Source organism: Scyliorhinus canicula, chromosome 8 (assembly GCF_902713615.1).
Source record: "Scyliorhinus canicula chromosome 8, sScyCan1.1, whole genome shotgun sequence".
NCBI classification, from domain to species: Eukaryota; Metazoa; Chordata; class Chondrichthyes; order Carcharhiniformes; family Scyliorhinidae; genus Scyliorhinus; species Scyliorhinus canicula.
In genome coordinates this window covers 192516775-192538072 of record NC_052153.1, presented here as the reverse complement: position 1 = coordinate 192538072, position 21298 = coordinate 192516775, and the positions used below count along the sequence as shown (strand labels likewise).

The 21298-nt window shown below is 52.9% G+C and overlaps 1 protein-coding gene across 3 annotated transcripts in view; it reads right to left on the bottom strand.

Moving 5' to 3' along the window:
- LOC119970772 (pikachurin) overlaps positions 1-21298 on the bottom strand; it is a 179106-nt gene that overhangs the window by 68186 nt on the left and 89622 nt on the right. For all 3 annotated transcript variants that reach the window (XM_038805930.1, XM_038805928.1, XM_038805929.1), the window contains one exon: positions 16596-16711. In XM_038805930.1, the coding sequence (XP_038661858.1) occupies positions 16596-16711 (116 nt within the window). The remainder of the gene's footprint in view (positions 1-16595; positions 16712-21298) is intronic.

The window sequence follows — 21298 nt, the reverse complement described above, 5'->3', positions numbered from 1 at the left end:
GGCCTGGACAGCGACGCCCACCTCCCATCAATGAATAAAAGGAACGCACCATCTTCCTCCAACATATCTCTATTGTCCTCCAGCTGGTTGGGGCTGCACATACATCGTTCCATTCTCCTCCATCTAATCCGAACCGGGGAATCACACCGCAGTGGCTAACAGTATCACAATCATCAGGGAAAGTTGGTGGCTGGAGAACGGAGTTTGGAGTGAAACATGAAACCTTTGTTTCCTTGGAGGAAACCTCATGGCTGGATGTTAGCCAATGGATGACATTACCGAGGGGAAGTATGTGGATGAGAAGTAAGAGGGGCCGAGGATGGATCCTTGGGGGACACCAGGGGGAACGGTGAGAAACCATTGCAAGTGTTTCTCTGGCTGTGGTTGGGAAGATAAGAATGGAACCGGGAGGGAGATGTCCCACCCAGCTGGTCGACAGTGGAGGGGTGTTGGAGGGGGGTGATTCGGTCAGCAGTGTCAAAGACTGAGACAGATCAAGGAGGACAGGGAACAAAAGTTTCCCTTTGTCTTTGATGAATATAAGAAACAGTGTTGGTGTTGTGGAAATAATTAAAACCTGGGTTGCGGTGCTTACAGACAGTATGACTGCTCTTGCTGTGATCAAAGTGTCTTAAAAGTAAGGTAATCATTGATTTATAGGTGAAATATTCTGCTAATAGATCTCGAGAACCATTTACCTGTGTATCGATAGCTAGCTAATGGATATTGTTTACAATTGAAGGCCCCGGCATGTAGATAATTTATGAGGGCAATTGTGTTTGCTCCTGGCTAAACAACTAAAGATAACAAGAGACAAAAGAATGCCTTATGCTGTGGGTTCAGGTGATGCAATTAGTGGGAGGAGCCAGGTCTGTCTTAAAAATCAGTTGGTTCAAGAACTCTCATCTGAACAGAGGTGTTTCACTTTGGTCCTGAAAGGTCCTCTCTCCAAAGATTGTGCACTGGGAAAGCAAGTAGAAACCTGGTTGTTAACTTTATTCATCAGTTGTTTTTGAAATATATTGGTTTGCTTAATTGGAATGTAGAGGCAGGTTTAGGAAGTTAGAGAAGGTTTTCTCTCTTTTAAGAACTGCTGTAAATGTTAACTGTGAAGCTATTTCTTTGTTGTTAATGTTATTAATTCTGTGTTTACATTTAAGTTTGTTTTAACATAAAAGATACCGATTGGTCGGTGTTCTCACTCCTGAAGGGCAGTAACATTTCCTCAGTTTTCTCAAGTTGAAAATAGTTGGGTGCCCGCCCGGGATCCTAACGTGTCCCAGTCACAGAGGATGTCATTTGTGACTTTGCTGAGAGCAGTTCTAGTCGTCAAGGACACAACACAGTCAAGGACTAGGGGGAGGAAAACACCGTTTTTTTTTTTAAATTTAGAGTACCCAATTCATTTTCTTCCAATTAAGGGGCAATTTAGCGTGGCCAATCCACCGCGCCAGCACATTTTTTGGGTTGTGGGGGCGAAACCCACGCAGACACGGGGAGAATGTGCAAACCCCACACGGACAGTGACCCAGAGCCGGGATTGAACCTGGGACCTCGGCGCCGTGAGGCAGCAATGCTAACCACTGTGCCACCGTGCTGCCCTGAGGAAACCACAGTTGAAGATGGGATGATAGCTTACATGAACGGGAGGGGGTGGGGGGGCAAGGTGTGTTTTTATGAAATGGGGGGGGGGGGGGGTGGAGACGGGTGGTGATGGTAAATTTGAAGGGAGAGTACCTGAAGAGAGAGAACTTTTAATCATACCAGCTACCAAGGAGACCAGGGTGGATGTTAGAATGATCAACCGGTTATTGGGAACAGCTCAAGGACATGGGTCTCCTGGACAAGATGAGCTCAGAGAGGGTATGAGAGGAGTTAATGGATATGGCAGGTGGGAGTAATTAAAGGGTAGCATGGCTGGAGGGATTAATGAAAGGGATAGATTTGACAGAAGCAGTTGAACAAATGGTCTTAACCTTAATGGCAAAGATGTTCGTTCATGAGCTCCTCATGTGAGCGGTTGGAGACGGAGGGTGGGGGAGGCTGAAGGGCACAGAGATGAGGGACACACCAGGGAGGACGGTCAGGGTGGGAGGGGAATGGTTTAATGGGGACTGGGGCATCAAAGGTAGAGGTGAGAGTTAGGGTTAGCAGATTGGGAGCTGCAATAGAGGATCAAAGGGTAAATAGTCAGGATTTGAAAGTGCCAATGTGAGTAAATTGGAAGAATAGAAAGAAGGAGAGGTAGTGAGGGAATATGAGAAGGGTGAGAGTGAGGGAGTGAAGTGAGGGAGAGTGAAGGAGAAGGAGTGAAGGCGAAGGAGCGACAGAGTGAGAGTGGGAGGAGTGAGAGTGAGGGAGTGGGAGTGAGGGCGTGAGAGTGGGGGCGTGAGATTGACAGTGCAGAAATGAGTGTGAGGGAGTGAGAGAGAGGCAGTGAGAGCGAGGGAGTGAGAGTGAGAGAGTGAGGGAGTGAGAGTGAGGGAGTGAGAGTGAGGGAGAGAGAGTGAGGGAGAGAGAGTGAGGGAGAGAGAGTGAGGGAGTGCGAGTGAGGGAGTGCGAGTGAGGGAGTGAGAGTGAGGGAGTGCGAGTGAGGGAGTGAGAGTGAGGGAGTGCGAGTGAGGGAGAGAGAGTGAGGAAGAGAGAATGTGGGAGGGAGAGTGCGAATGAGGGAGTCAGAGTGAGGGAGTGAGAGTGAGGGAGAGAGAGTGAGAGTGAGGGAGTGAGAGTGAGGGAGTGAGAGTGAGGGAGTGAGAGTGAGGGAGTGAGAGTGAGGGAGTGAGAATGAGGGAGTGAGAGTGAGGGAGTGAGAGTGAGGGAGTGAGAGTGAGGGAGTGAGGGAGTGAGAGTGAGGGAGTGAGAGTGAGGGAGTGAGAGTGAGGGAGTGAGAGTGAGGGAGTGAGAGAGTGAGGGAGTGAGGAAGTGTGATTGAGGGAGTGTGAGTGAGGGAGTGTGAGTGAGGGAGTGTGAGTGAGGAAGTGTGAGTGAGGGATTGAGAGTGAGGGATTGAGAGTGAGGGATTGAGAGTGAGGGATTGAGAGTGAGGGAGTGAGAGAGTGAGAGAGTGAGAGAGTGAGAGTGAGGGAGTGAGAGTGAGGGAGTGAGTGAGGGAGTGAGAGTGAGGGAGTGCAAGTGAGGGAGTGAGAGTGAGGGAGTGAGAGTGAGGAAGTGAGAATGTGGGAGAGATAGTGAGAGTGAGGGAGTGAGAGTGAGGGAGTGAGAGAGTGAGAGAGTGAGAGTGAGGGAGTGAGAGTGAGGGAGTGAGAGAGTGAGAGAGTGAGAGTGAGGGAGTGAGAGTGAGGGAGTGAGTGAGGGAGTGAGAGTGAGGGAGTGAGAGTGAGGGAGTGAGAGTGAGGGAGTGAGAGTGAGGGAGTGAAAGTGAGGGAGTGAGAATGTGGGAGTGAGAGTGCGAAAGAGGGAGTGAGAGTGAGGGAGTGAGAGTGAGGGAGAGAGAGTGAGAGTGAGGGAGTGAGAGTGAGGGAGTGAGAGTGAGGGAGTGAGAGTGAGGGAGTGAGAGTGAGGGAGTGCAAGTGAGGGAGTGAGAGTGAGGGAGTGACAGAGTGAGGAAGTGAGGAAGTGTGATTGAGGGAGTGTGAGTGAGGGAGTGTGAGTGAGGGAGTGTGAGTGAGGGAGTGAGAGCGTTAGAGTGAGGGATTGAGAGTGGGGGATTGAGAGTGAGGGATTGAGAGTGAGGGATTGAGAGTGAGGGAGTGAGAGAGTGAGGGAGTGAGAGAGTGAGAGAGTGAGAGTGAGGGAGTGAGAGTGAGGGAGTGAGTGAGGGAGTGAGAGTGAGGGAGTGCAAGTGAGGGAGTGAGAGTGAGGGAGTGAGAGTGAGAATGTGGGAGAGAGAGAGAGTGAAGGAGTGAGAATGTGGGAGAGAGAGTGAGGGAATGAGAGAGTGAGGCAGTGAGAGTGATGAGTGAGAGTGAGGGATTGAGAGTGAGGGATTGAGAGTGAGGGAGTGAGAGTGTGAGAGTGAGGGAGTGAGAGTGAGGGAGTGCGTGAGGGAGAGAGAGTGAGGGAGTGAGAATGAGAGTGAGGGAGCGAGAGTGAGGGAGCGAGAGTGAGGGAGCGAGAGTGAGGGAGCGAGAGTGAGGGAGCGAGAGTGAGGAAGTGAGAGTGAGGATGACAGAGCGAGTGAGCGAGAGTGAGGGAGTGAGTGAGCGAGAGTGAGGGAGTGAGAGAGTGAGAGTGAGGGAGTGACAGTGAGGGAGTGACAGTGATGGAGACAGAGTGAGTGAGCGAGAGTGAGGGAGTGAGAGTGAGGGTGAGGGAGTGAGTGAGGGAGAGAGAGTGAAGGAGTGAGAGTGAGGGAGTGGGAGGAGGGAGATAATGCGAGGGAGAGGGACTGAGGCAGTGAGAAAGCACGGGAGGGAGAGTGGATGTGAGATAATGAGAATGAGAGGCAATGGAGAGTTGGAGGGAGAGGAAGATGAGGCACAGAGGCAGACAGTGAAGCACAGAAGTTTGGAAAGGTAATTGGAGTTGGAATAAAGAGGGTGATGTGTGAATGCTGTGTGTCTCTTGGTGCCTTGCTGGGGAGGTGTTAGTATCAGCAGGAGGGGAGTTGGTGTACACAGCAATCCGTGGCTGCTGCTCCAACCCTGGGAGATGGTTATTGTTTTCTCAGAGTGTTCAGTGATTTGAATTGCAGCCTCAGTTTGCATTCCACTGGGATTACAGCCAGGAACTGATTAAGTTAGCACAGTTCCAGAAATTGTTTGTAGGCTGTGTTTACAAAGTTACATCCTGCCGGAGTCGACATCCAGCTCGCAGTAGTTACTCTCCACGAAACAAAGCTGTGGTTTTCTCTGCAAGCCATCCCAAATAACTCAACAGATGTGCCCAAGGTCAAAAGGGACAGGAAGGAGCATTGATTTGTACAGGGCCACCCCCCCCCAACAAACTAGCCCCCTGCCCATAACTCCGGAACGTTCCTCAGACACTGATCCGCACCGAAATAGCCACTTCTCTGGGAAAGGGCAGCCGACCAAACACACCCTCCTAACGTCTGGGCGCAAGTCAGCTCATGCTGGGCTGCTTGACTGTGTGGGGCTTCACAATCCCAACTTCAGCTTCCATCGGACACGTGTGCCTTACAGTGGGTGCGGCGGGGGGGGGGGGGGGGGGGGGGGGAGCTGTCAGCTACCCAGTGTAGGGCTGGGAACCCGGGATGATTAGTTTTTCCATCCATTTACCTCGTGCTGGGGCTATACCCAATCTGGCAAAGTCGGCTTTCTGACTTGGCATCTGCTATCACCAAAAATCTGTCCTGGTCCACTCACGTCGACACTATCACCAAGAAAGCACAACAGCGCCTATACTTCCTCAGGAAACTAAGGAAATTCAGCATGTCCACATTAACTCTTACCAATTTTTACAGATGCACCATAGAAAGCATCCTATCTGGCTGCATCACAGCCTGGTATGGCAACTGCTCGGCCCAGGACCGCAAGGAACTTCAGAGAGTCGTGAATACCGCCCAGTCCATCACACGAACCGGACTCCCATCCATGGACTCAATCTACACCTCCCGCTGCCTGGGGAAAGCGGGCAGCATAATCAAAGACCCCTCCCACCCGGCTTACTCACTCTTCCAACTTCTTCCATCGGGCAGGAGATTCAGAAGTCTGAGAACACGCACGAACAGACTCAAAAACAGCTTCTTCCCCACTGTCACCAGACTCCTAAATGATCCTCTTATTGACTGACCTCATTAACACTACACCCTGTGGGCGAAATTCTCCGCACCCGCGGAAAGTCGCAAAACCGTCGTAAAAATCGGGACCGTTTTACGACGGTCGCGAAGGCTTCATTTCCCGACGGATTCACTTCCTGGAAATGGGCTAGTAGCGCGGCCGCGTCAATTACGTGCTTGATGACGACGGAACGCGACGACGACACGAACCCGCCCATGTGACGCCGCCCGACGCCGTAAAAAGGCGCGGGCGACCACAGAATCTGTCGGGCAGGATGTCGGAGCCGAGGAGAGCTGCTCCTCGCTTTGTAGATGCAGACGTCGAGGCGCTGCTCGATGCCGTGGAGCAGAGGAGGGGCATCATCCGCCCGCAGAGAGGGCATCGCCAACCTGCCAGCATGGTACGCCAGGCCTGGCGTGACGTGGCTGCTGCCGTCAGTGCTGTGGGGCAGACCCCTCGCTCAGCAGAGCAATGTAGGAAGAAGCTACACGACCTCACCAGGTCTGCCAGGGTAAGTGCCATGAGGGTGCCCCCTAGTCACAACCATCCCTCCCCCTTAACTGCCCGGGGGGGTGGAGAGAGGGATTGGGGCAGAGTTATTTGAGGGTGGTTCACAAAGTTGTCACAGACCCAGCGCTCTGGCCCCAAGGAGAGATGCAATCATCTGATGACAACTTGCCCCCCCCAAACTGTGCCAGTATCTGAACGGACTGCTGATACCTACCGTTTTGTAATGATCTACCTATGTTCCCTCCCCCAACAGGCCAAGGCCGCTCATAACCACCGTGAGCGGCACAAGACTGGAGGGGTTCGCCCAACATGCACCCCCTCAGCACCTTTGAACAGAGGGCACTGGACCTTGTTGGGGGGTCTGCCACCCGCGATATCACGCAATGCGAGGTTGGCGGAACTGCAGCAAGTGAGACAACCCTCCCTGACAAACACTCACCCCTCCCCCATCCTCTGTCCCTTCACAAACCCTGCCCACTGGGACACCTCCCCCATCCTCTGTCCCTTCACAAACCCTGCCCACTGGGACACCGCCCCCATCCTCTGTCCCTTCACACACCCTGCCCACTGCGACACCTCCCCCATCCTCTGTCCCTTCACAAACCCTGCCCACTGGGACACCTCCCCCATCCTCTGTCCCTTCACAAACCCTGCCCACTGGGACACCTCCCCCATCCTCTGTCCCTTCACAAACCCTGCCCACTGGGACACCTCCCCCATCCTCTGTCCCTTCACAAACCCTGCCCACTGGGACACCGCCCCCATCCTCTGTCCCTTCACACACCCTGCCCACTGGGACCGTCCAGCGGGCTGCCGAGCAAATCGAAATAACCCGTCTCATTCTCTTCCCTAGGACGTGATGCCGAACGACCAGGGCCGTCTGCCTCCAGACGGAGACAGGAATCTGCCGCCACCTCACCCGGGGCCTCACAACAGAGGGTGCCCGATCAGCGGGCAGCCCTATCCGCCCCAACCCAATCTGCGGACCAGGACGCACAGAGGGTTCGAAGTCCACCACCACCACCAGAAATGGCCAGGGACAACCCTCCTGTCGCTGAGCAGCCCCACACCATGGACGAGGACCTAAGCATTGAGAGCGTTGGGCTTGCGGCACTGCTTTCTCCCACCACATCCATCATCCCAGAGATACACACCCCGGCGGGCCTATTTAGTGATGAGTCTCCTGGGGCACAGTCTGGTTGGCACATCACAGCTGAGCAGGTACAGCAGGTGGAGGTCGGAGCAACAGAGGGCCCGGACTCGCGGAGGCCAGACCAGGCCCAGGATGCAGCTGGCTCCCAGACGTTTTCAGAGTTCCTGGAGTTTCTCAACCCACCCGCACAGCCGATGCCTCAGGAAACCCAGGGAAACAATGGCGGGAGGAGGGCAGCCTTCCTGGCTCTGCAGACGCTGTTAGAGGAGTCGAACCGCGTCCAAGAGCAGGGAGTGGTGCCGCTCATGGCAGAGACCCAGTCCGACACCGCAGGGGTGGCATCCGCGGTGGAGGCAATGGGTCAGGTTATGCAAGACGTTGGGGTTAATGTGCACGCGTCATCCTCGGCCCTGGACAGGGTTGCCCTCTCACAGGCAGCAATGTGCCAGAGCCAAACCGACATTGCCGGCGCCCTGCGGGCCATGGCCGAGTCTCAGCAGGTCATTGGCCAGTGGCAGCACGCCATGGCACAGTCACAGCAGTCGATAGCACAGTCCCAGCAGTCGCTGGCACAGTCCCAGCAGTCGCTGGCACAGTCCCAGCTGTCAGTCGCGGAGACCATCAACCGCCTGACACGTGCTGGATGGTGCGTGCACACACAGGTTGAGATCGCACAGTCCCTGGCGGGAATGTCTAACTCCCTGGACTCCGTGTCTGCAAACCTTCGAATCCTGGTGGATACCGTTGCAGGCCTCCAGGACTGGCAGCGCCAGGTGTCGGTGGTGCGACGGGGAACCTCCCCGCTCGCACCTCTGTCCCAAAGTGAGGCCCGGGGGCCACCGGGCTCCCCGAGGGAGGAGGAGGTTTCGGGGCCCGTCCCATTAACTCCATCACGGGACGTCCCGGAATTCTCGGCCTCCCCCCGTCCCATCCCTGGTGCATCGGGTGGGCAGCAGGCAGAGCAGGGTGGCACAATGTCACCCGAGATGCCCGTAGAGCAGCCTGGCCCATCAAGGCCGGGTCGCCCCAGGAAACGCATAGCCAAGGAGAAACGAGTCGAGGGGGGGCGATTCGCAGCAATCCTCCTCCACTCCTGCTGTATCATCTGGGGATTCACTTAGACGTAGTGGTAGGGCCCGTAAGGCAACTAAGATAGACACTGAGTAAGTTGGCACGGGTGAAGGGCACAGTTTAGTTGTAGGGGCTAGGGCACCTGTAAATAATTGTTAATATTAAACGCACTGTTCCACCTTACTTGTAATACCGTGTGATTGTTCCACAGCCACAGGAATCGTGATGGTGACCGAGTGTCGCTGGGGGTGACGGGTGGTGAAACCTCGGTGCCGGGGTGTGCAGTCCCTGCCCCTACCCCCCTCCCACAGCTAGCCCACGCGGGCACGTGATGGAGTGTCAGTGACGAACTCAGCGGCCACCAAGGTGGATGGTTCAGCTATTGCCATGGGTCAGACTCTCTCTAACGATTCTGAGCTCACAGCTCTGCGCAGAGTGGGCTGTCATCATTCCACATGGCACTGATCACACCCGCTGACACAGCCATCAATGTTGTGCCATTCCGTCTGTACCCAGTGATAAGGGTGATGTCAAAGTGGAGCAGTGTACACTGAGAGGGGGGGGGGGGTTGTGGTGGTGGCAGTTGTGTGGTGACCCTCTGCATGACTAGCGATGCAGGTGGTGGTTTGGTGTTCATCGGGGACGTCACATGCGATGCGTGAACCGTGCTGCCACCATGGCGTCGCGTGCCCGCCGTCCTTGCCGGGTCCGTCATGCCGCCTCCTGGACATCACCAGCACCTGGGTCGTGTCTGCGTGCTGCGCCCGCCACTCCGCCAGCGTCCTCCTCCTCCTCCTCCTCCTCCTCCTCCTCCTCCTCCTCTGTGCTGGCACCACTGCCACTAGCTTCTCCCTCCGCCTCCTGCAACAGGTCATCTCCCCTCTGCATCGCGATGTTGTGCAGCGCACAGCAGACCACTACAATGCGAGCGACCCTGTCGGCCTGGTACTGCAGGGCCCCTCCGGAGCGGTCCAGGCACCTGAATCTCATCTTCAGGAGGCCAAGGCAGCGCTCCACCACACCCCTGGTTGCTGCATGGGCCTCGTTGTATCGGGTTCCGCATTGGTCTGAGGCCTCCGTATAGGCGCATCAGCCAAGACCTCAGCGGATAACCCCTGTCACCTAGCAACCAGCCCCTCAGCCGGGGGGGACGTCCCTCAAACATCGCAGGGATGAACGACTGCGCTAGTATGTAGGAGTCATGCACACTCCCTGGGAACCTTGCACAGACGTTCATGAACCTCATGTGGGGGTCGCATACCACCTGGACATTAATGGAGTATGTCCCCCTCCTGTTTGTGAACACTTCCTTGTCCACAGCAGGCGGGCGCATGGGGACGTGAACACAGTCGATTGACCCCTGAACCCTCGGTATCCCGGCCACACTGGCAAATCCACGGGCTCGTGAGCCTTGACTTGCTCGGTCCTCGGGAAAGGTGATGTAGCGATCGGCGATGGCATAGAGGGCGTCGGTCACATCCCGGATGCACCTGTGCACCGATGACTGGGAGATCCCAGAGACGTCCCCGCTCGGAGACTGGAAGGAGCCGGTAGCATAGAAGTTCAGAGCGACCGTCACCTTGATGGCTACCGGGATCGCGTGTCCTCCCCCCGTTCCACGTGGGGCGAGGAGCGACAGGAGTTCGCAGATATGTATCACCGCCTGCCTACTCAGCCGGAGTCTCCTCCTGCAGATGATGTCCGGCATTGTTAGGAAAGAGACCCGGACACGGTACACCCTCGGCTTTGGTCGTCGCCTCTGACGCCGTGGCTGCACCCTCACTCTCTCCTCTTCCTCCTCCTCCTCCTCCTCCTCCTCCTCCCCCCCCCCCATGCTGCTCGACGACTGGCAACTCCTCGGCCCTTCCCTCTGCTGCTGCAGCTGGCCCTGCAGCCACTGCGGGTTGTGGGTGTGGATGCTGCTGCATCTCCAAATGCAGTACAGCGGCCCCAACCACTGCGCAGAACATAGCCGTTCTGTTCCCATGCATCGTGCTAACCTACAGAAGGGTGGTAGGAGGCAGAGAAACGGGACATGTTAGACGGACGTTAGTCGACACCTCGGCAGCCTCCTGCCACGGGATACCTGTGTGTCCCGGTGGCCTGGTCGCGCTGCTGACACGCGGTCAGCCTAACCCCTGGTCACTTTCTGCATCCAACGGCCAGTAAACTATGGCCTCCTCACGGGTGCGTCAGTGGCCTGTGGCCGTAAGCCACAGGGGAACCAGCGGCCGTGTCCTCGTCACCTGCACACCATGGCATGGTGGCAGACATTTGTTACGGGGTTTGGACGGCTCACTCTCTACCTAACCCCCCCCCCCTCCGTCGCCCCCCCGCTGCCCCCTCCTTCGCCCCCCACTGCCCCCTCCCGTCTCCCCCACTGCCTCCCCCGTCTCCCCCACTGCCTCCCCCGTCGCCCCCACTGCCTCCCCCGTCTCCCCCACTGCCTCCCCCGTCTCCCCCCCACTGCCTCCCCCGTCTCCCCCCCACTGCCCCCTCCGTCTCCCCCACTGCCCCCTCCGTCTCCCCCACTGCCTCCCCCGTCGCCCCCACTGCCCCCTCCGTCTCCCCCACTGCCTCCCCCGTCTCCCCACTGCCCCCTCCGTCTCCCCCACTGCCTCCCCCGTCGCCCCCACTGCCTCCCCCGTCGCCCCCACTGCCTCCTCCGTCTCCCCCACTGCCCCCTCCGTCTCCCCCACTGCCTCCCCCGTCGCCCCCACTGCCCCCCTCCGTCTCCCCCACTGCCCCCTCCGTCTCCACCACTGCCTCCCCGTCTCCCCCACTGCCCCCTCCGTCTCCCCCACTGCCTCCCCCGTCGCCCCCCACTGCCCCCTCCGTCCCCCCCACTGCCTCCCCCGTCTCCCCCACTGCCCCCTCCGTCTCCCCCACTGCCTCCCCCGTCTCCCCCCCACTGCCCCCGTTCTGGACCCCCTCCCGTTCCCAGGGATGCCTTCCCCGTTGTGGCCAGACTCAAGCGGTGCGCTGAACGGTGGGCTGAGCGGTGCGCTGAGCGGTGCGCAGAGTGGTGCCCTGACCTCCTCCAAGCTGTCGTCAGCCAGGCCGACTGGTTGACGAATTTAAAAAGCAGGTGTGTTTCACGACGTGCAAACAGGGCGCCATGACGTCGGGACTTCGGCCCATCCGGCCGGTGAATAGCGGGGGGGCTCTCAGTGGCGATTCTGGTCGTGTCAGGGGCGGGAAGGAGGCGTCTGTCGGGAAACGCGACTCCGACAATTTGCGGGGTTCGGAGAATAGCGGGAGGGCGTCGGAACAGCGTCGCCGTAAAAATTTCCGACGCCCGCTATTCTCCGAACCGTCGTGAGCCCGGAGAATCGCGCCCTGTATGCTTCATCCGATGCCGGTGCTTATGTAGTTACATTGTATATCTTGTGTTGCCCTGTATATCTTGTGTAGCCCTATTATGTATTTTAATGTATTTTCTTGAATTTTGTTTAATTCTCTTTTCTTCTGGTTTAGCCCACTGAGCTAAATCGCTGGCTTTTAAAGCAGACCAAGCAGGCCAGCAGCACGGTTCGATTCCCGTACCACCCTCCCCGAACAGGTGACGGAATGTGGCGACTAGGGGCTTTTCACAATAACTTCATTGAAGCCTACTCGTGACAAGCGATTTTCATTTCAATTTTCACTTCATGTACTGAATGATCTGTTGAGCTGCTCGCAGAAAAATACTTTTCACTGTACCTCGGTACACGTGACAATAAACCAATCCAATCCAATCCAACCCAATCCAGAAGAGTAAAGCCGCCACATTCCCAGATGACCATAGGCTGCTTTCCCCTTTGAGGGGGAGAGCGGACTGGTGGGGGTTTAACCTGAGGGTCTCCACGCCTCAGGCAAGGGGCAAGATTGAAAAGGGGGGGGGGGTCTTCATGAATAACCTCAGCCGGTACGGGAATTGAACCCCCGCTGCTGGCCCCGCTCTGCATCATGAACCAGCCGTCCAGCCCACTGAGCTAAACCAAGACGGGCAGTGGCGATACGAATGGGGATGTGAACTTCCTTTCACCCTGACCAGAAATCACTAATTGCCTGCACACAGGACAAAGAATGGACCGTTCAGATGGGATATTGCAGGACTGTCAACACTTTGAGGAGAGGAAGGAGCTGGGGATTGGAGATACAATACAAATCAGCCCGTACCATTGTCTTGAACTCCCCGGTCTATCGTAGATGCCCAAGGGTGGGAGGGGGGGGTCAAGGATGATGAGGTTTAATGATGGAGCACGAACACAAAGCTTTCATGCCAGCCAGCATTTTAACTGAGCTGGAGCCTGAAGGCAGAGTTTAAAGGGAATTGTTTTTCAAAACTCATTGATGGGCTGTGGGTGTGGCTGACTGGACCCAGCGTTTTACTGGGTTCAGAGACTGGTGTGGGAGAAGTGGGTTTCAGTTTGTGGCATCAGCACTGGGGAAAGTCGGGGCTGTACCTTTGGGACGGTCGACATCAGAGAACATAGAACATACAGTGCAGAAGGAGGCTGTTCGGCCCATCGAGTACCGACCCACTTGAGCCCTCACTTCCACCCTATCCCCGTAACCCAATAACCCCTCCTGACCTTTCTTGGACACTAAGGGGCAATTTATCACGGCCAATCCACCTAACCTGCACGTCTTTGGACTGTGGGAGGAAACCGGAGCACCCGGAGGAAACCCACGCAGACACGGGGAGAACGTGAAAACTCCGCACAGACAGTGACCCAGCGGGGAATTGAACCTGGGACCCTGGCGCTGTGAAGCCACAGTGCTAACCACTGTGCTACCGTGCTGCCCGTCAGAACCATGTTGGGACCCGTGCTCTTGCAAACCGGATAACTAGGAGAGTAGAGAGGCTGTTAAATTAAATAGTGAGGGGGAAATGGTGGGGGGGGGGGGGGGGGGTTCTGGAGAGGGAATACGTCGGCTTACAAAGCAGCTATTTAGGTCATTTAAAAAAAAGTATTTATGGACGTGGCTGTGCCAGCATTTATTGCCCATCCCTAATCAACCACATTGCTGTGGGTCTGGAGTCACATGTAGGCCAGACCGGGTAAGGACGGCAGATTTCCTTCCCTAAAGGACATTAGTGAACCAGATAGGTTTTTACAACAATCGACAATGGTTTCATGGTCATCGCTAGACTTTGACTTACAGATTTTTATTCAATTCAAATTTCACCATCTGCCGTGGTGGGGTTTGAACCTGGGACCCCGGAACCTAGGTCTCTGGTTTACTAGTCCAGTGATAATACCTCTACCCCACTACCTCCCTTCAAATAATAATAATCTTTATTAGTGTCACAAGTAGGCTTACACTGCAGTGAAGTGACTGTGAAAAGCCCCTAGTTGCCACATTCCGGCACCTGTTCGAGTACACAGAGGGAGAATTCAGAATGTCCAATTCACCTAACAAGCACGTCTTTCGGGACTTGTGGGAGGAAACCGGAGCACCCGGAGGAAACCCACGCAGACACGGGGAGAACGTGCAGACTCCGCACAGACAGTGACCCAAGCCGGGAATCGAACCTGAGACCCTGGAGCTGGGAAGCAACAGTGCTAACCACTGTGCTACCGTGCCAAGTGTGACAGGAGGGGACAGAGTGCACAAATATTAAAAAAACAGCGACAAAAAGGGTCAAAAAGGGGGACAAAACGGCAACAAGGAAAAATTAATGTTTCTTTACTCAAATGTCCGTAGCGTTCAGCGCAAAATAAATGAATTAATGCCCCAAATTGAGGTTAACGAGTATGTTCTTATAGCCATGACAGAGGTACGGTTACAAGGAGATTAAAACTGGAAACTAAATATTCAGGGGTATGTGATTTTTCATAAGGAAAGGTGAGAAGGAAAGAGTGGTGGGGTAGCTTTGTTAGTACGAGATGGAATAAGTACAACAGCGAGAAAGGATCTTGGATCAGAGAATTCATTTGGGTGGAGGAATGAAATAACAAGGGGAAGAAGACACTGGTGAGAGTAGTCTCACGGCACCCTAACAGTAGCTGTACTGTAGGATGGAGAACAAATCAGGAAATAATAAAGGGTAAATTAATCATGGGGGGCTTTAATCTTCATGTGGATTGGCAAAATCAAATTGGCAGAGGTAGCATTGAGGAAGAGAGACTTCGGGCCGGTTTCTCAGAGCAATATGGGCAGCACGGTAGCATAGTGGTTAGCACAATTGCTTCACAGCTCCAGGGTCCCAGGTTCGATTCCTGGCTTGGGTCACTGTCTGTGCGGAGTCTGCACATTCTCCCTGTGTGTGCGTGGGTTTCCTCCGGGTGCTCCGATTTCCTCCCACAGTCCAAAGATGTGCAGGTTAGGTGGATTGGCCATGCTAAATTGCCCTTAGTATCCAAAATTGCCCTTAGGGGTTACTGGGTTATGGGGATAGGGTGGAGGTGTGGGCTTTGGTAGGGTGCTCTTTCCAAGAGCCGGTGCAGACTCGATGGGCTAAATGGCCTCCTTCTGTACTGTAACTTCTATGACAAAAATATGTTGTGAATCGAGACGAGGGTCAGACTATCTTGGATCTGGCCATGTGCAATGAGTCGGCTTGAATAAACAATCTCAGAATAAAAGATTCCCTCAGAAAGAGTGATTATAATTTGTTGGAATTTAGCATTCAATGTGAGAGTGAGAAACGTGGGTCAGAAACTACTGTGCTAAACATAAATCAGGAAAATGTTAAAGGAGCGAGGGCAGAGTTGGCTGGAATGGGCTGGGAAAGGAGTTTCGAAGGAAAGATGGTTTCTGACAGACGTTTCTGAAAATAATTCGTGGCTCGCAACAAAAGTATATCCCAGTGAGGAAGAAGGATTCTAGGAAGAGGATGAAGCATGGTTAACCAAGGAAGTGAACAATGGTATTATATTCAAAGAAAAAACATACAGCGTAGCAAAGATTGGGGGAGCGCTGTGGCTTCAAAGCACCAGGGTCCCAGGTTCGATTCCCGGCTTGGGTCACTGTCTGTGCCGAGTCTGCACCTTCTCCCCGTGTCTGCATGAGTTTCCTCCGGTTTCCTCCCACAAGTCCCGAAAGACGTGCTGTTAGGTAATTTGGGCATTCCGAATTCTTCCTCTGTGTACCCAAACAGAGTGTGGCGACTAGGGGCTTTTCACAGAAACTTGCAATGTAAGCCTACTTGTGGCAATAAAGATTATTATTATAAAGATGAGTGATAATCGTCCAAAAATCCTGGAAAAACCCCAGAGGTTTGGAAAACTGCCAACGCAACACCTTTATGCCAAAAAGGAGGGAGACAATAAAACAGGTAACTACGGGCCAGTTGACTTGATGGGCGGGATTCTCCCCTACCCGGCGTGACGGAGGGTCCCGGAGTAGGGGAGTGCCGCCAACCACTCCGGGATCGGGCCTCCCCAAAGGTGGGGAATTCTCCCCACCTTTGGGGGCTAGCCCCGCGCCGGAGCGGGTGGCACCAGAAGACTAGCGCAAAAAACCGGCGCCCCCGGCAGCGGGGCTGGCCGAAAGGCTTTCGCCGGTCGGCGTCTGGGCCGGCGGTGACATCAGCGGCCAGCTGAGCACAGGTCTTCAGTACTATTGCTAGAATATTGTCAGGGCCCTTAGCCTTTGCAGTATCCAGGGCCTTCAGCTGTTTCCTGATATCACGTGGAGTGAATCGTATTGGCTGAAGACTGACATCTGTGATGCTGGGGACCTCCGGAGGAGAGCGAGATGGATCATCCACTCGGCACTTCTAGCTGAAGATTGTTGCAAATGCTTCACCGTTGCCTTTTGGGCTGATGTGCCAGGCTGTCCCCATTATTGAGGGGAGAGGTGCTAATTGAATCCCCCCCAATTAGTTGTTTAATTATCCATCGTCATTCACAGCTGGATGTGGCTGAACTGCAGAGCTTAGACCAGATCTGTTGGTTGTGAGATCGCTTAGTTCCTTCGATTGCACTGTTTAACTTGCAGTTTTGTGCGGAGGAGAGGAGGCTGGAACTAAAGTTGTATTGTAGATCCCACCGTATTTCTTCGGTAGAGATTTGGGGACCCACACCACGCCCCCACACCCCCTACCCTCCGCCCAAGCCCCCACACCCCGTACCCTTCGCCCAAGCCCCTACACCCCTCCCGCCCCAGCCCCTACCCCCCTCCCCCCCCCGCCCCTCCACATATCCTCCTATCATCAGATTCTCCCTTACCTCCTCAACGTTAACTTCAAAGTCCGAATCATCGATGGTGAATCCAACGTCATCGTCAATCCCACTGTCCACGGTGTAATGATGTCCATACCGGCCACTGCCCAGCTCCTCCCCACCTACATCAGGCAAAGCAAGGACTCCGTCAGTCACTGTGGCTCAAACTGCCGTACCTCATCGTCACTCCCCCCACAGTCACCCCCACCTCCACCCCCACCGCCATCCCCAATCCCGACCACGGATTCGCTTCGCACTGCCACCAGCGAGGGGCTAAATTGCCAAAACAAAACAACCATACAGCCCAGCTACTGAGTGAGGAGAACGAAATGAATGGAAGCAGTCAATCCCGTTAATCGTCCTGCGAATTAATAAAATATCAGGCGGTGAGTGAACGGAGTAAGCGTCGAGCAGCAAGAGACCGGTGATAGTGTCCAGTCGACTGACAATTTGCTGAACTGCCTCGCGGATTGAAACCAGGAGTCACGCTCCCCCTCCAACTCCAGATTCTCAAAACCACCGAACCTCCTCCCTTTTCCAGCTCCACGATTCAGTTCATCGTCCGCCTGAGAGACACTCGGTTGGACCTCACTCATTTCCAAAGGTTAAAGGCAGATCAGATTGGGACGTTTTCGATATATTATCGGGTAGACAGAGAGGAGTTGCGGTGATGGACTCGCGTAATATGGAGCAGAACTTTAAAATGAGACTGGGGTCACTCAGGGGTGACGTCAGGAGATAACTTTCACACAAAAGGGCAGGGAATAGCAGGATCCCCCACCACCCACCCACAAAGGCTGCAGATGTTGAGGGGGTCATTTGGAGAATTCAATACTGAGGCTGATGTGAGGTCAGGGCCTCGAGGAGGCGAAGCACTGGGGAATGTGGGGAAATGGGCAAGAAATGACCTTGGATCGGAAGATGAAGAATCCATTTGGGTGGAGGTAAGAAATAACAAGGGGAGAAGACACGAGTGGGGGGGGGGGGGGTTGCTTTGTAAGCTCCTTCGTAGCAGCTGTACTGGAGGGCGGAGAATTAATCAGGAGATAATGAGGGCATGTAAAAAAGTGCTTTAACCGTGGGTGGCTTTAATCTTCATGTGGGTTCGGGAAAATTAAATTGGTGGAGGTTGTCATGAGGAAGAATTCATAGCGTGCATTTTGGGACAGTTTCCCAGAACAATATATTGTGGATCCAACCAGGGATTAGGCTATTTTGTGACGTGTAATGTGGGCAGCACAGTAGCACAGTGGTTAGCACTGTTGCTTCACAGCGCCAGGGACCCGGGTTCAATTCCTGGCTTGGGTCACTGTATGTGCGGAGTCTGCACGTTCTCCGTGTGTCTGCGTGGGTTTCCTCCGGGCGCTCCGGTTTCCTCCCACAAGTCCCGAAAGACGTGCTTGTTGGGTGAATTGGACATTCTGAATTCTCCCTCTGTGTACCCGAATAGGCGCCTGAATGTGGCGACTGGGGGCTTTTCACAGTAACTTCATTACAGTGTTAATGTTAGCCTACTTGTGACAATAAAGATTATTATTATTATTAATGCGTCAGGTTCAATCAACAATCTCAGTGTTAAAGATTCCCGAGGTAACAATAACATGGTGGAATTTAGCATTCAGTTCGAGAGTGAGAAGCTTGGGTTAGAAACAACTGGGCTAAACTTAATTAAGGGTAATTATAAAGGAATGAGGGCAGAGTTGGCTGGAGTGGGGTGGGAAAGGAATTTAGCAGGGAAGATGGTTGAACAACAATGCCGGACGTTTCTGAAAATATTCCATGACTCACACCAACGATATATCCCAGTGATGAAGAAAGATTGCAGAAAGGGGGTCAATCAACCACGGTTAATCAAGGAAATCAAGGATAGCATTAAAATGAAAGAAACAACATACAACGTGGTAAAGGAAGATGGACCATGAAGGTAAACTTACCTGTAATAGAAAAATGGACAGCAAGTGTTTCTTTAAATATATAAAAAGGGAGACAGACACCAAAGTGACCCCTTCGAGAATGAGGCTGGGGAAATAATGTGTACCAGCAAATGGTTGAGGAGTTAAATAAATACTTTATGCCAGTCTTTATGGTAAAAATCACTAACAACATTCCAAAAATACAAAATAATCAAGTGGTCAAAGAGGTGTGGAGGGGGGGTGAAATAAATAAATACAATAACGAAAGTACAAGGGAAATTAATGGTGCTAAAGGTCGATAAGTCCCCTGTACCTGATGGGTTGCATCCCAGGATATTGAAGGAAGTAGCTACAGAGATAGTTGATGCACTGGTGGTAATTTTCCAAGAATCCTTAACTTCCGAAAAAGTTCCTGATGATTGGAAAACTGCCAATGTAACACCTTTATTCAAAAAGGGAGGGAGACAATAAACAAGTAACTATGGGCCTGTTGGCGTAACATCTGTATTGGGAAAATGTTAGAGTCCATTATAAAAGATATGACAGTAGAGCATTTAGAAATACAGAATAGCATCAAGCCGAGTCCGTGTGGCGTCATGAAGGGAAATCATGCCTGACAAACTTATTAAAATTTTTTGAGGTGATAACGATCAGGATGGATAAAGGGAAACCAGTAGATGTAATATATTTGGATGTTCAGACAGCGTTCGATAAGGTATCGTACAAAAGGCTACTTAATATGATAAGAGCCCATGATGTTGGGGGTACTACATTAGCATGGATAGAGGATTGGCTAATTGATAGGAGACAGATAGTTGGAATAAGCGGGACATTTTGAGATGACAACCTGTAACTAGTGGAGAGCCTCAGGGATTTGTGCTGGGGCCACAATAATTTACAATATATTTAATGACTTGAACGAGGGAAGTTAATTTACTATTGCAAGTTTGTGGAAGGCACAAAAATAGGTGGGAAAGCAAGTGGTGAGGATGTCATAGAGTCTACAGAGGGATATAGACAGGTTGGTTGAGTGGGCAAAAACATAGCAGAGGGAATATAATGGAGGAAAATGTGTAGTTCTGCCCTTTGGTAGGAAGAATAAAAGAGCTGAATGTTATTTAAATGGAGAGAGACTGCAGAAAGCTGCAGCACGGAGGGGATTTGGGGGTCCTCGTGTATAAATCACAAAAAGCTAGCAGCAAGTTCAGCGGGAAATTGTGAAGGCAAATGGAATGTTGGCCTTTATTTCAAAGGGAATGGATTATAAAAATAGGGAAGTCCATAAGACCATAAGACATAGGAGCGGAAGTAAGGCCATTCGGCCCATCGAGTCCACTCCACCATTCAATCATGGTTGATTTCAACTCCATTTACCCGCTCTCTCCCCATAGCCCTTAATTCCTCGAGAAATCAAGAATTTATCAATTTCTGTCTTAAAGACACTCAATGTCCCGGCCTCCACCGCCCTCTGTGGCAATGAATTCCACAGACCTACCACTCTCTGGCTGAAGAAATTTCTCCTCATCTCTGTTCTAAAGTGACTCACTTTTATTCTAAGGCTGTGCCCCTGCGTCCTAGTCTCCCCTGCTAATGGAAACAACTTCCCTACGTCCATCCTATCCAAGCCATTCATTATCTTGTAAGTTTCTATTAGATCTCCCCTCAACCTCCTAAACTCCAATGAATATAATCCCACGATCCTCAGACGTTCATCGTATGTTAGGCCTACCATTCCTGGGATCATCCGTGTGAATCTCCGCTGGACCTGCTAAAGTCCTGCTAAAACTATACAAGGCTCTAGTTAGACCACACCTGGAACACTGTGAACAGTTTTGGTTGCCTAATCTATGGAAAGATATCCCGGCATTGGAGGCAGTCCAGAGAAGGTTCACTCGGTTCCCAGATATGGAGGGATTTTCTATTGAGGAGAGGTTGAGTAGGTTGGGCCTGTGCTCATTGGAGATTAGAAGAATGAGAGGCGACCTTATTGAGACATATCGGATTCTCAGGGGGTTTGACAGGGTCGATGCTGAGAGGTTGTTTCCCCTTGTGGGAGGGTCTAGGACCAGAGGGCACAATCTCATAGTGAGGGGGTCTCCCATTTCAGACAGAGATGAGGAGGAATTTCTTCTCTCAGAGGGGAGTGAATCTGTGGAATTCTTTACCGCAGAGAGCTGTAGAGGCCGGGTCGTTCAGTATGTTCAAGGCTGAGAGAGACAGAGTTTTAATCAGTGAGGGAATCGAGGGTTATGGGGATGAGGAGGGAAAGTGGAGTTGAGGATTATATCAGATCAGCCATGATCTCATTGAATGGAGGAGCAGATCCGATGGGCCGAGTGGCCTACTTCTGCTCCTATTACATATGTTCGTACATTCAAAGATAAGGTGGTGAGAGATTGAAGCCAAGTGGAATTGGAAGAGGAACGGTTGACTGACAGGGCAAGAGGTAGAAGGCTGATCAACCAGCATTGTGACAAATCCAAGCAAAATGGGGGAAAGCGAGAGAAGGAGAGAGAGAAGAAGTTGAATGTTTGCAAAGCAGCCGGAACAAGTGGATCCCAATATGGACGTCAACAGACCAGAATCTACATGAAAAAATGTTCAGTAAAATTTTAAACTATCTCTGCATGATGTTGCAACGTAAATGAACTGTACAACAACACTGTGGATTTACTGACAGTGTTTTCCATACAGGACACTATCCCAAGGTCGTTCACAGTCATAATCAAAACATGATGCCAATTCAAAGAAGGTTTTCGGAGAGGTGAACAAAACGGTTTGGCCAAAGTTATCAGT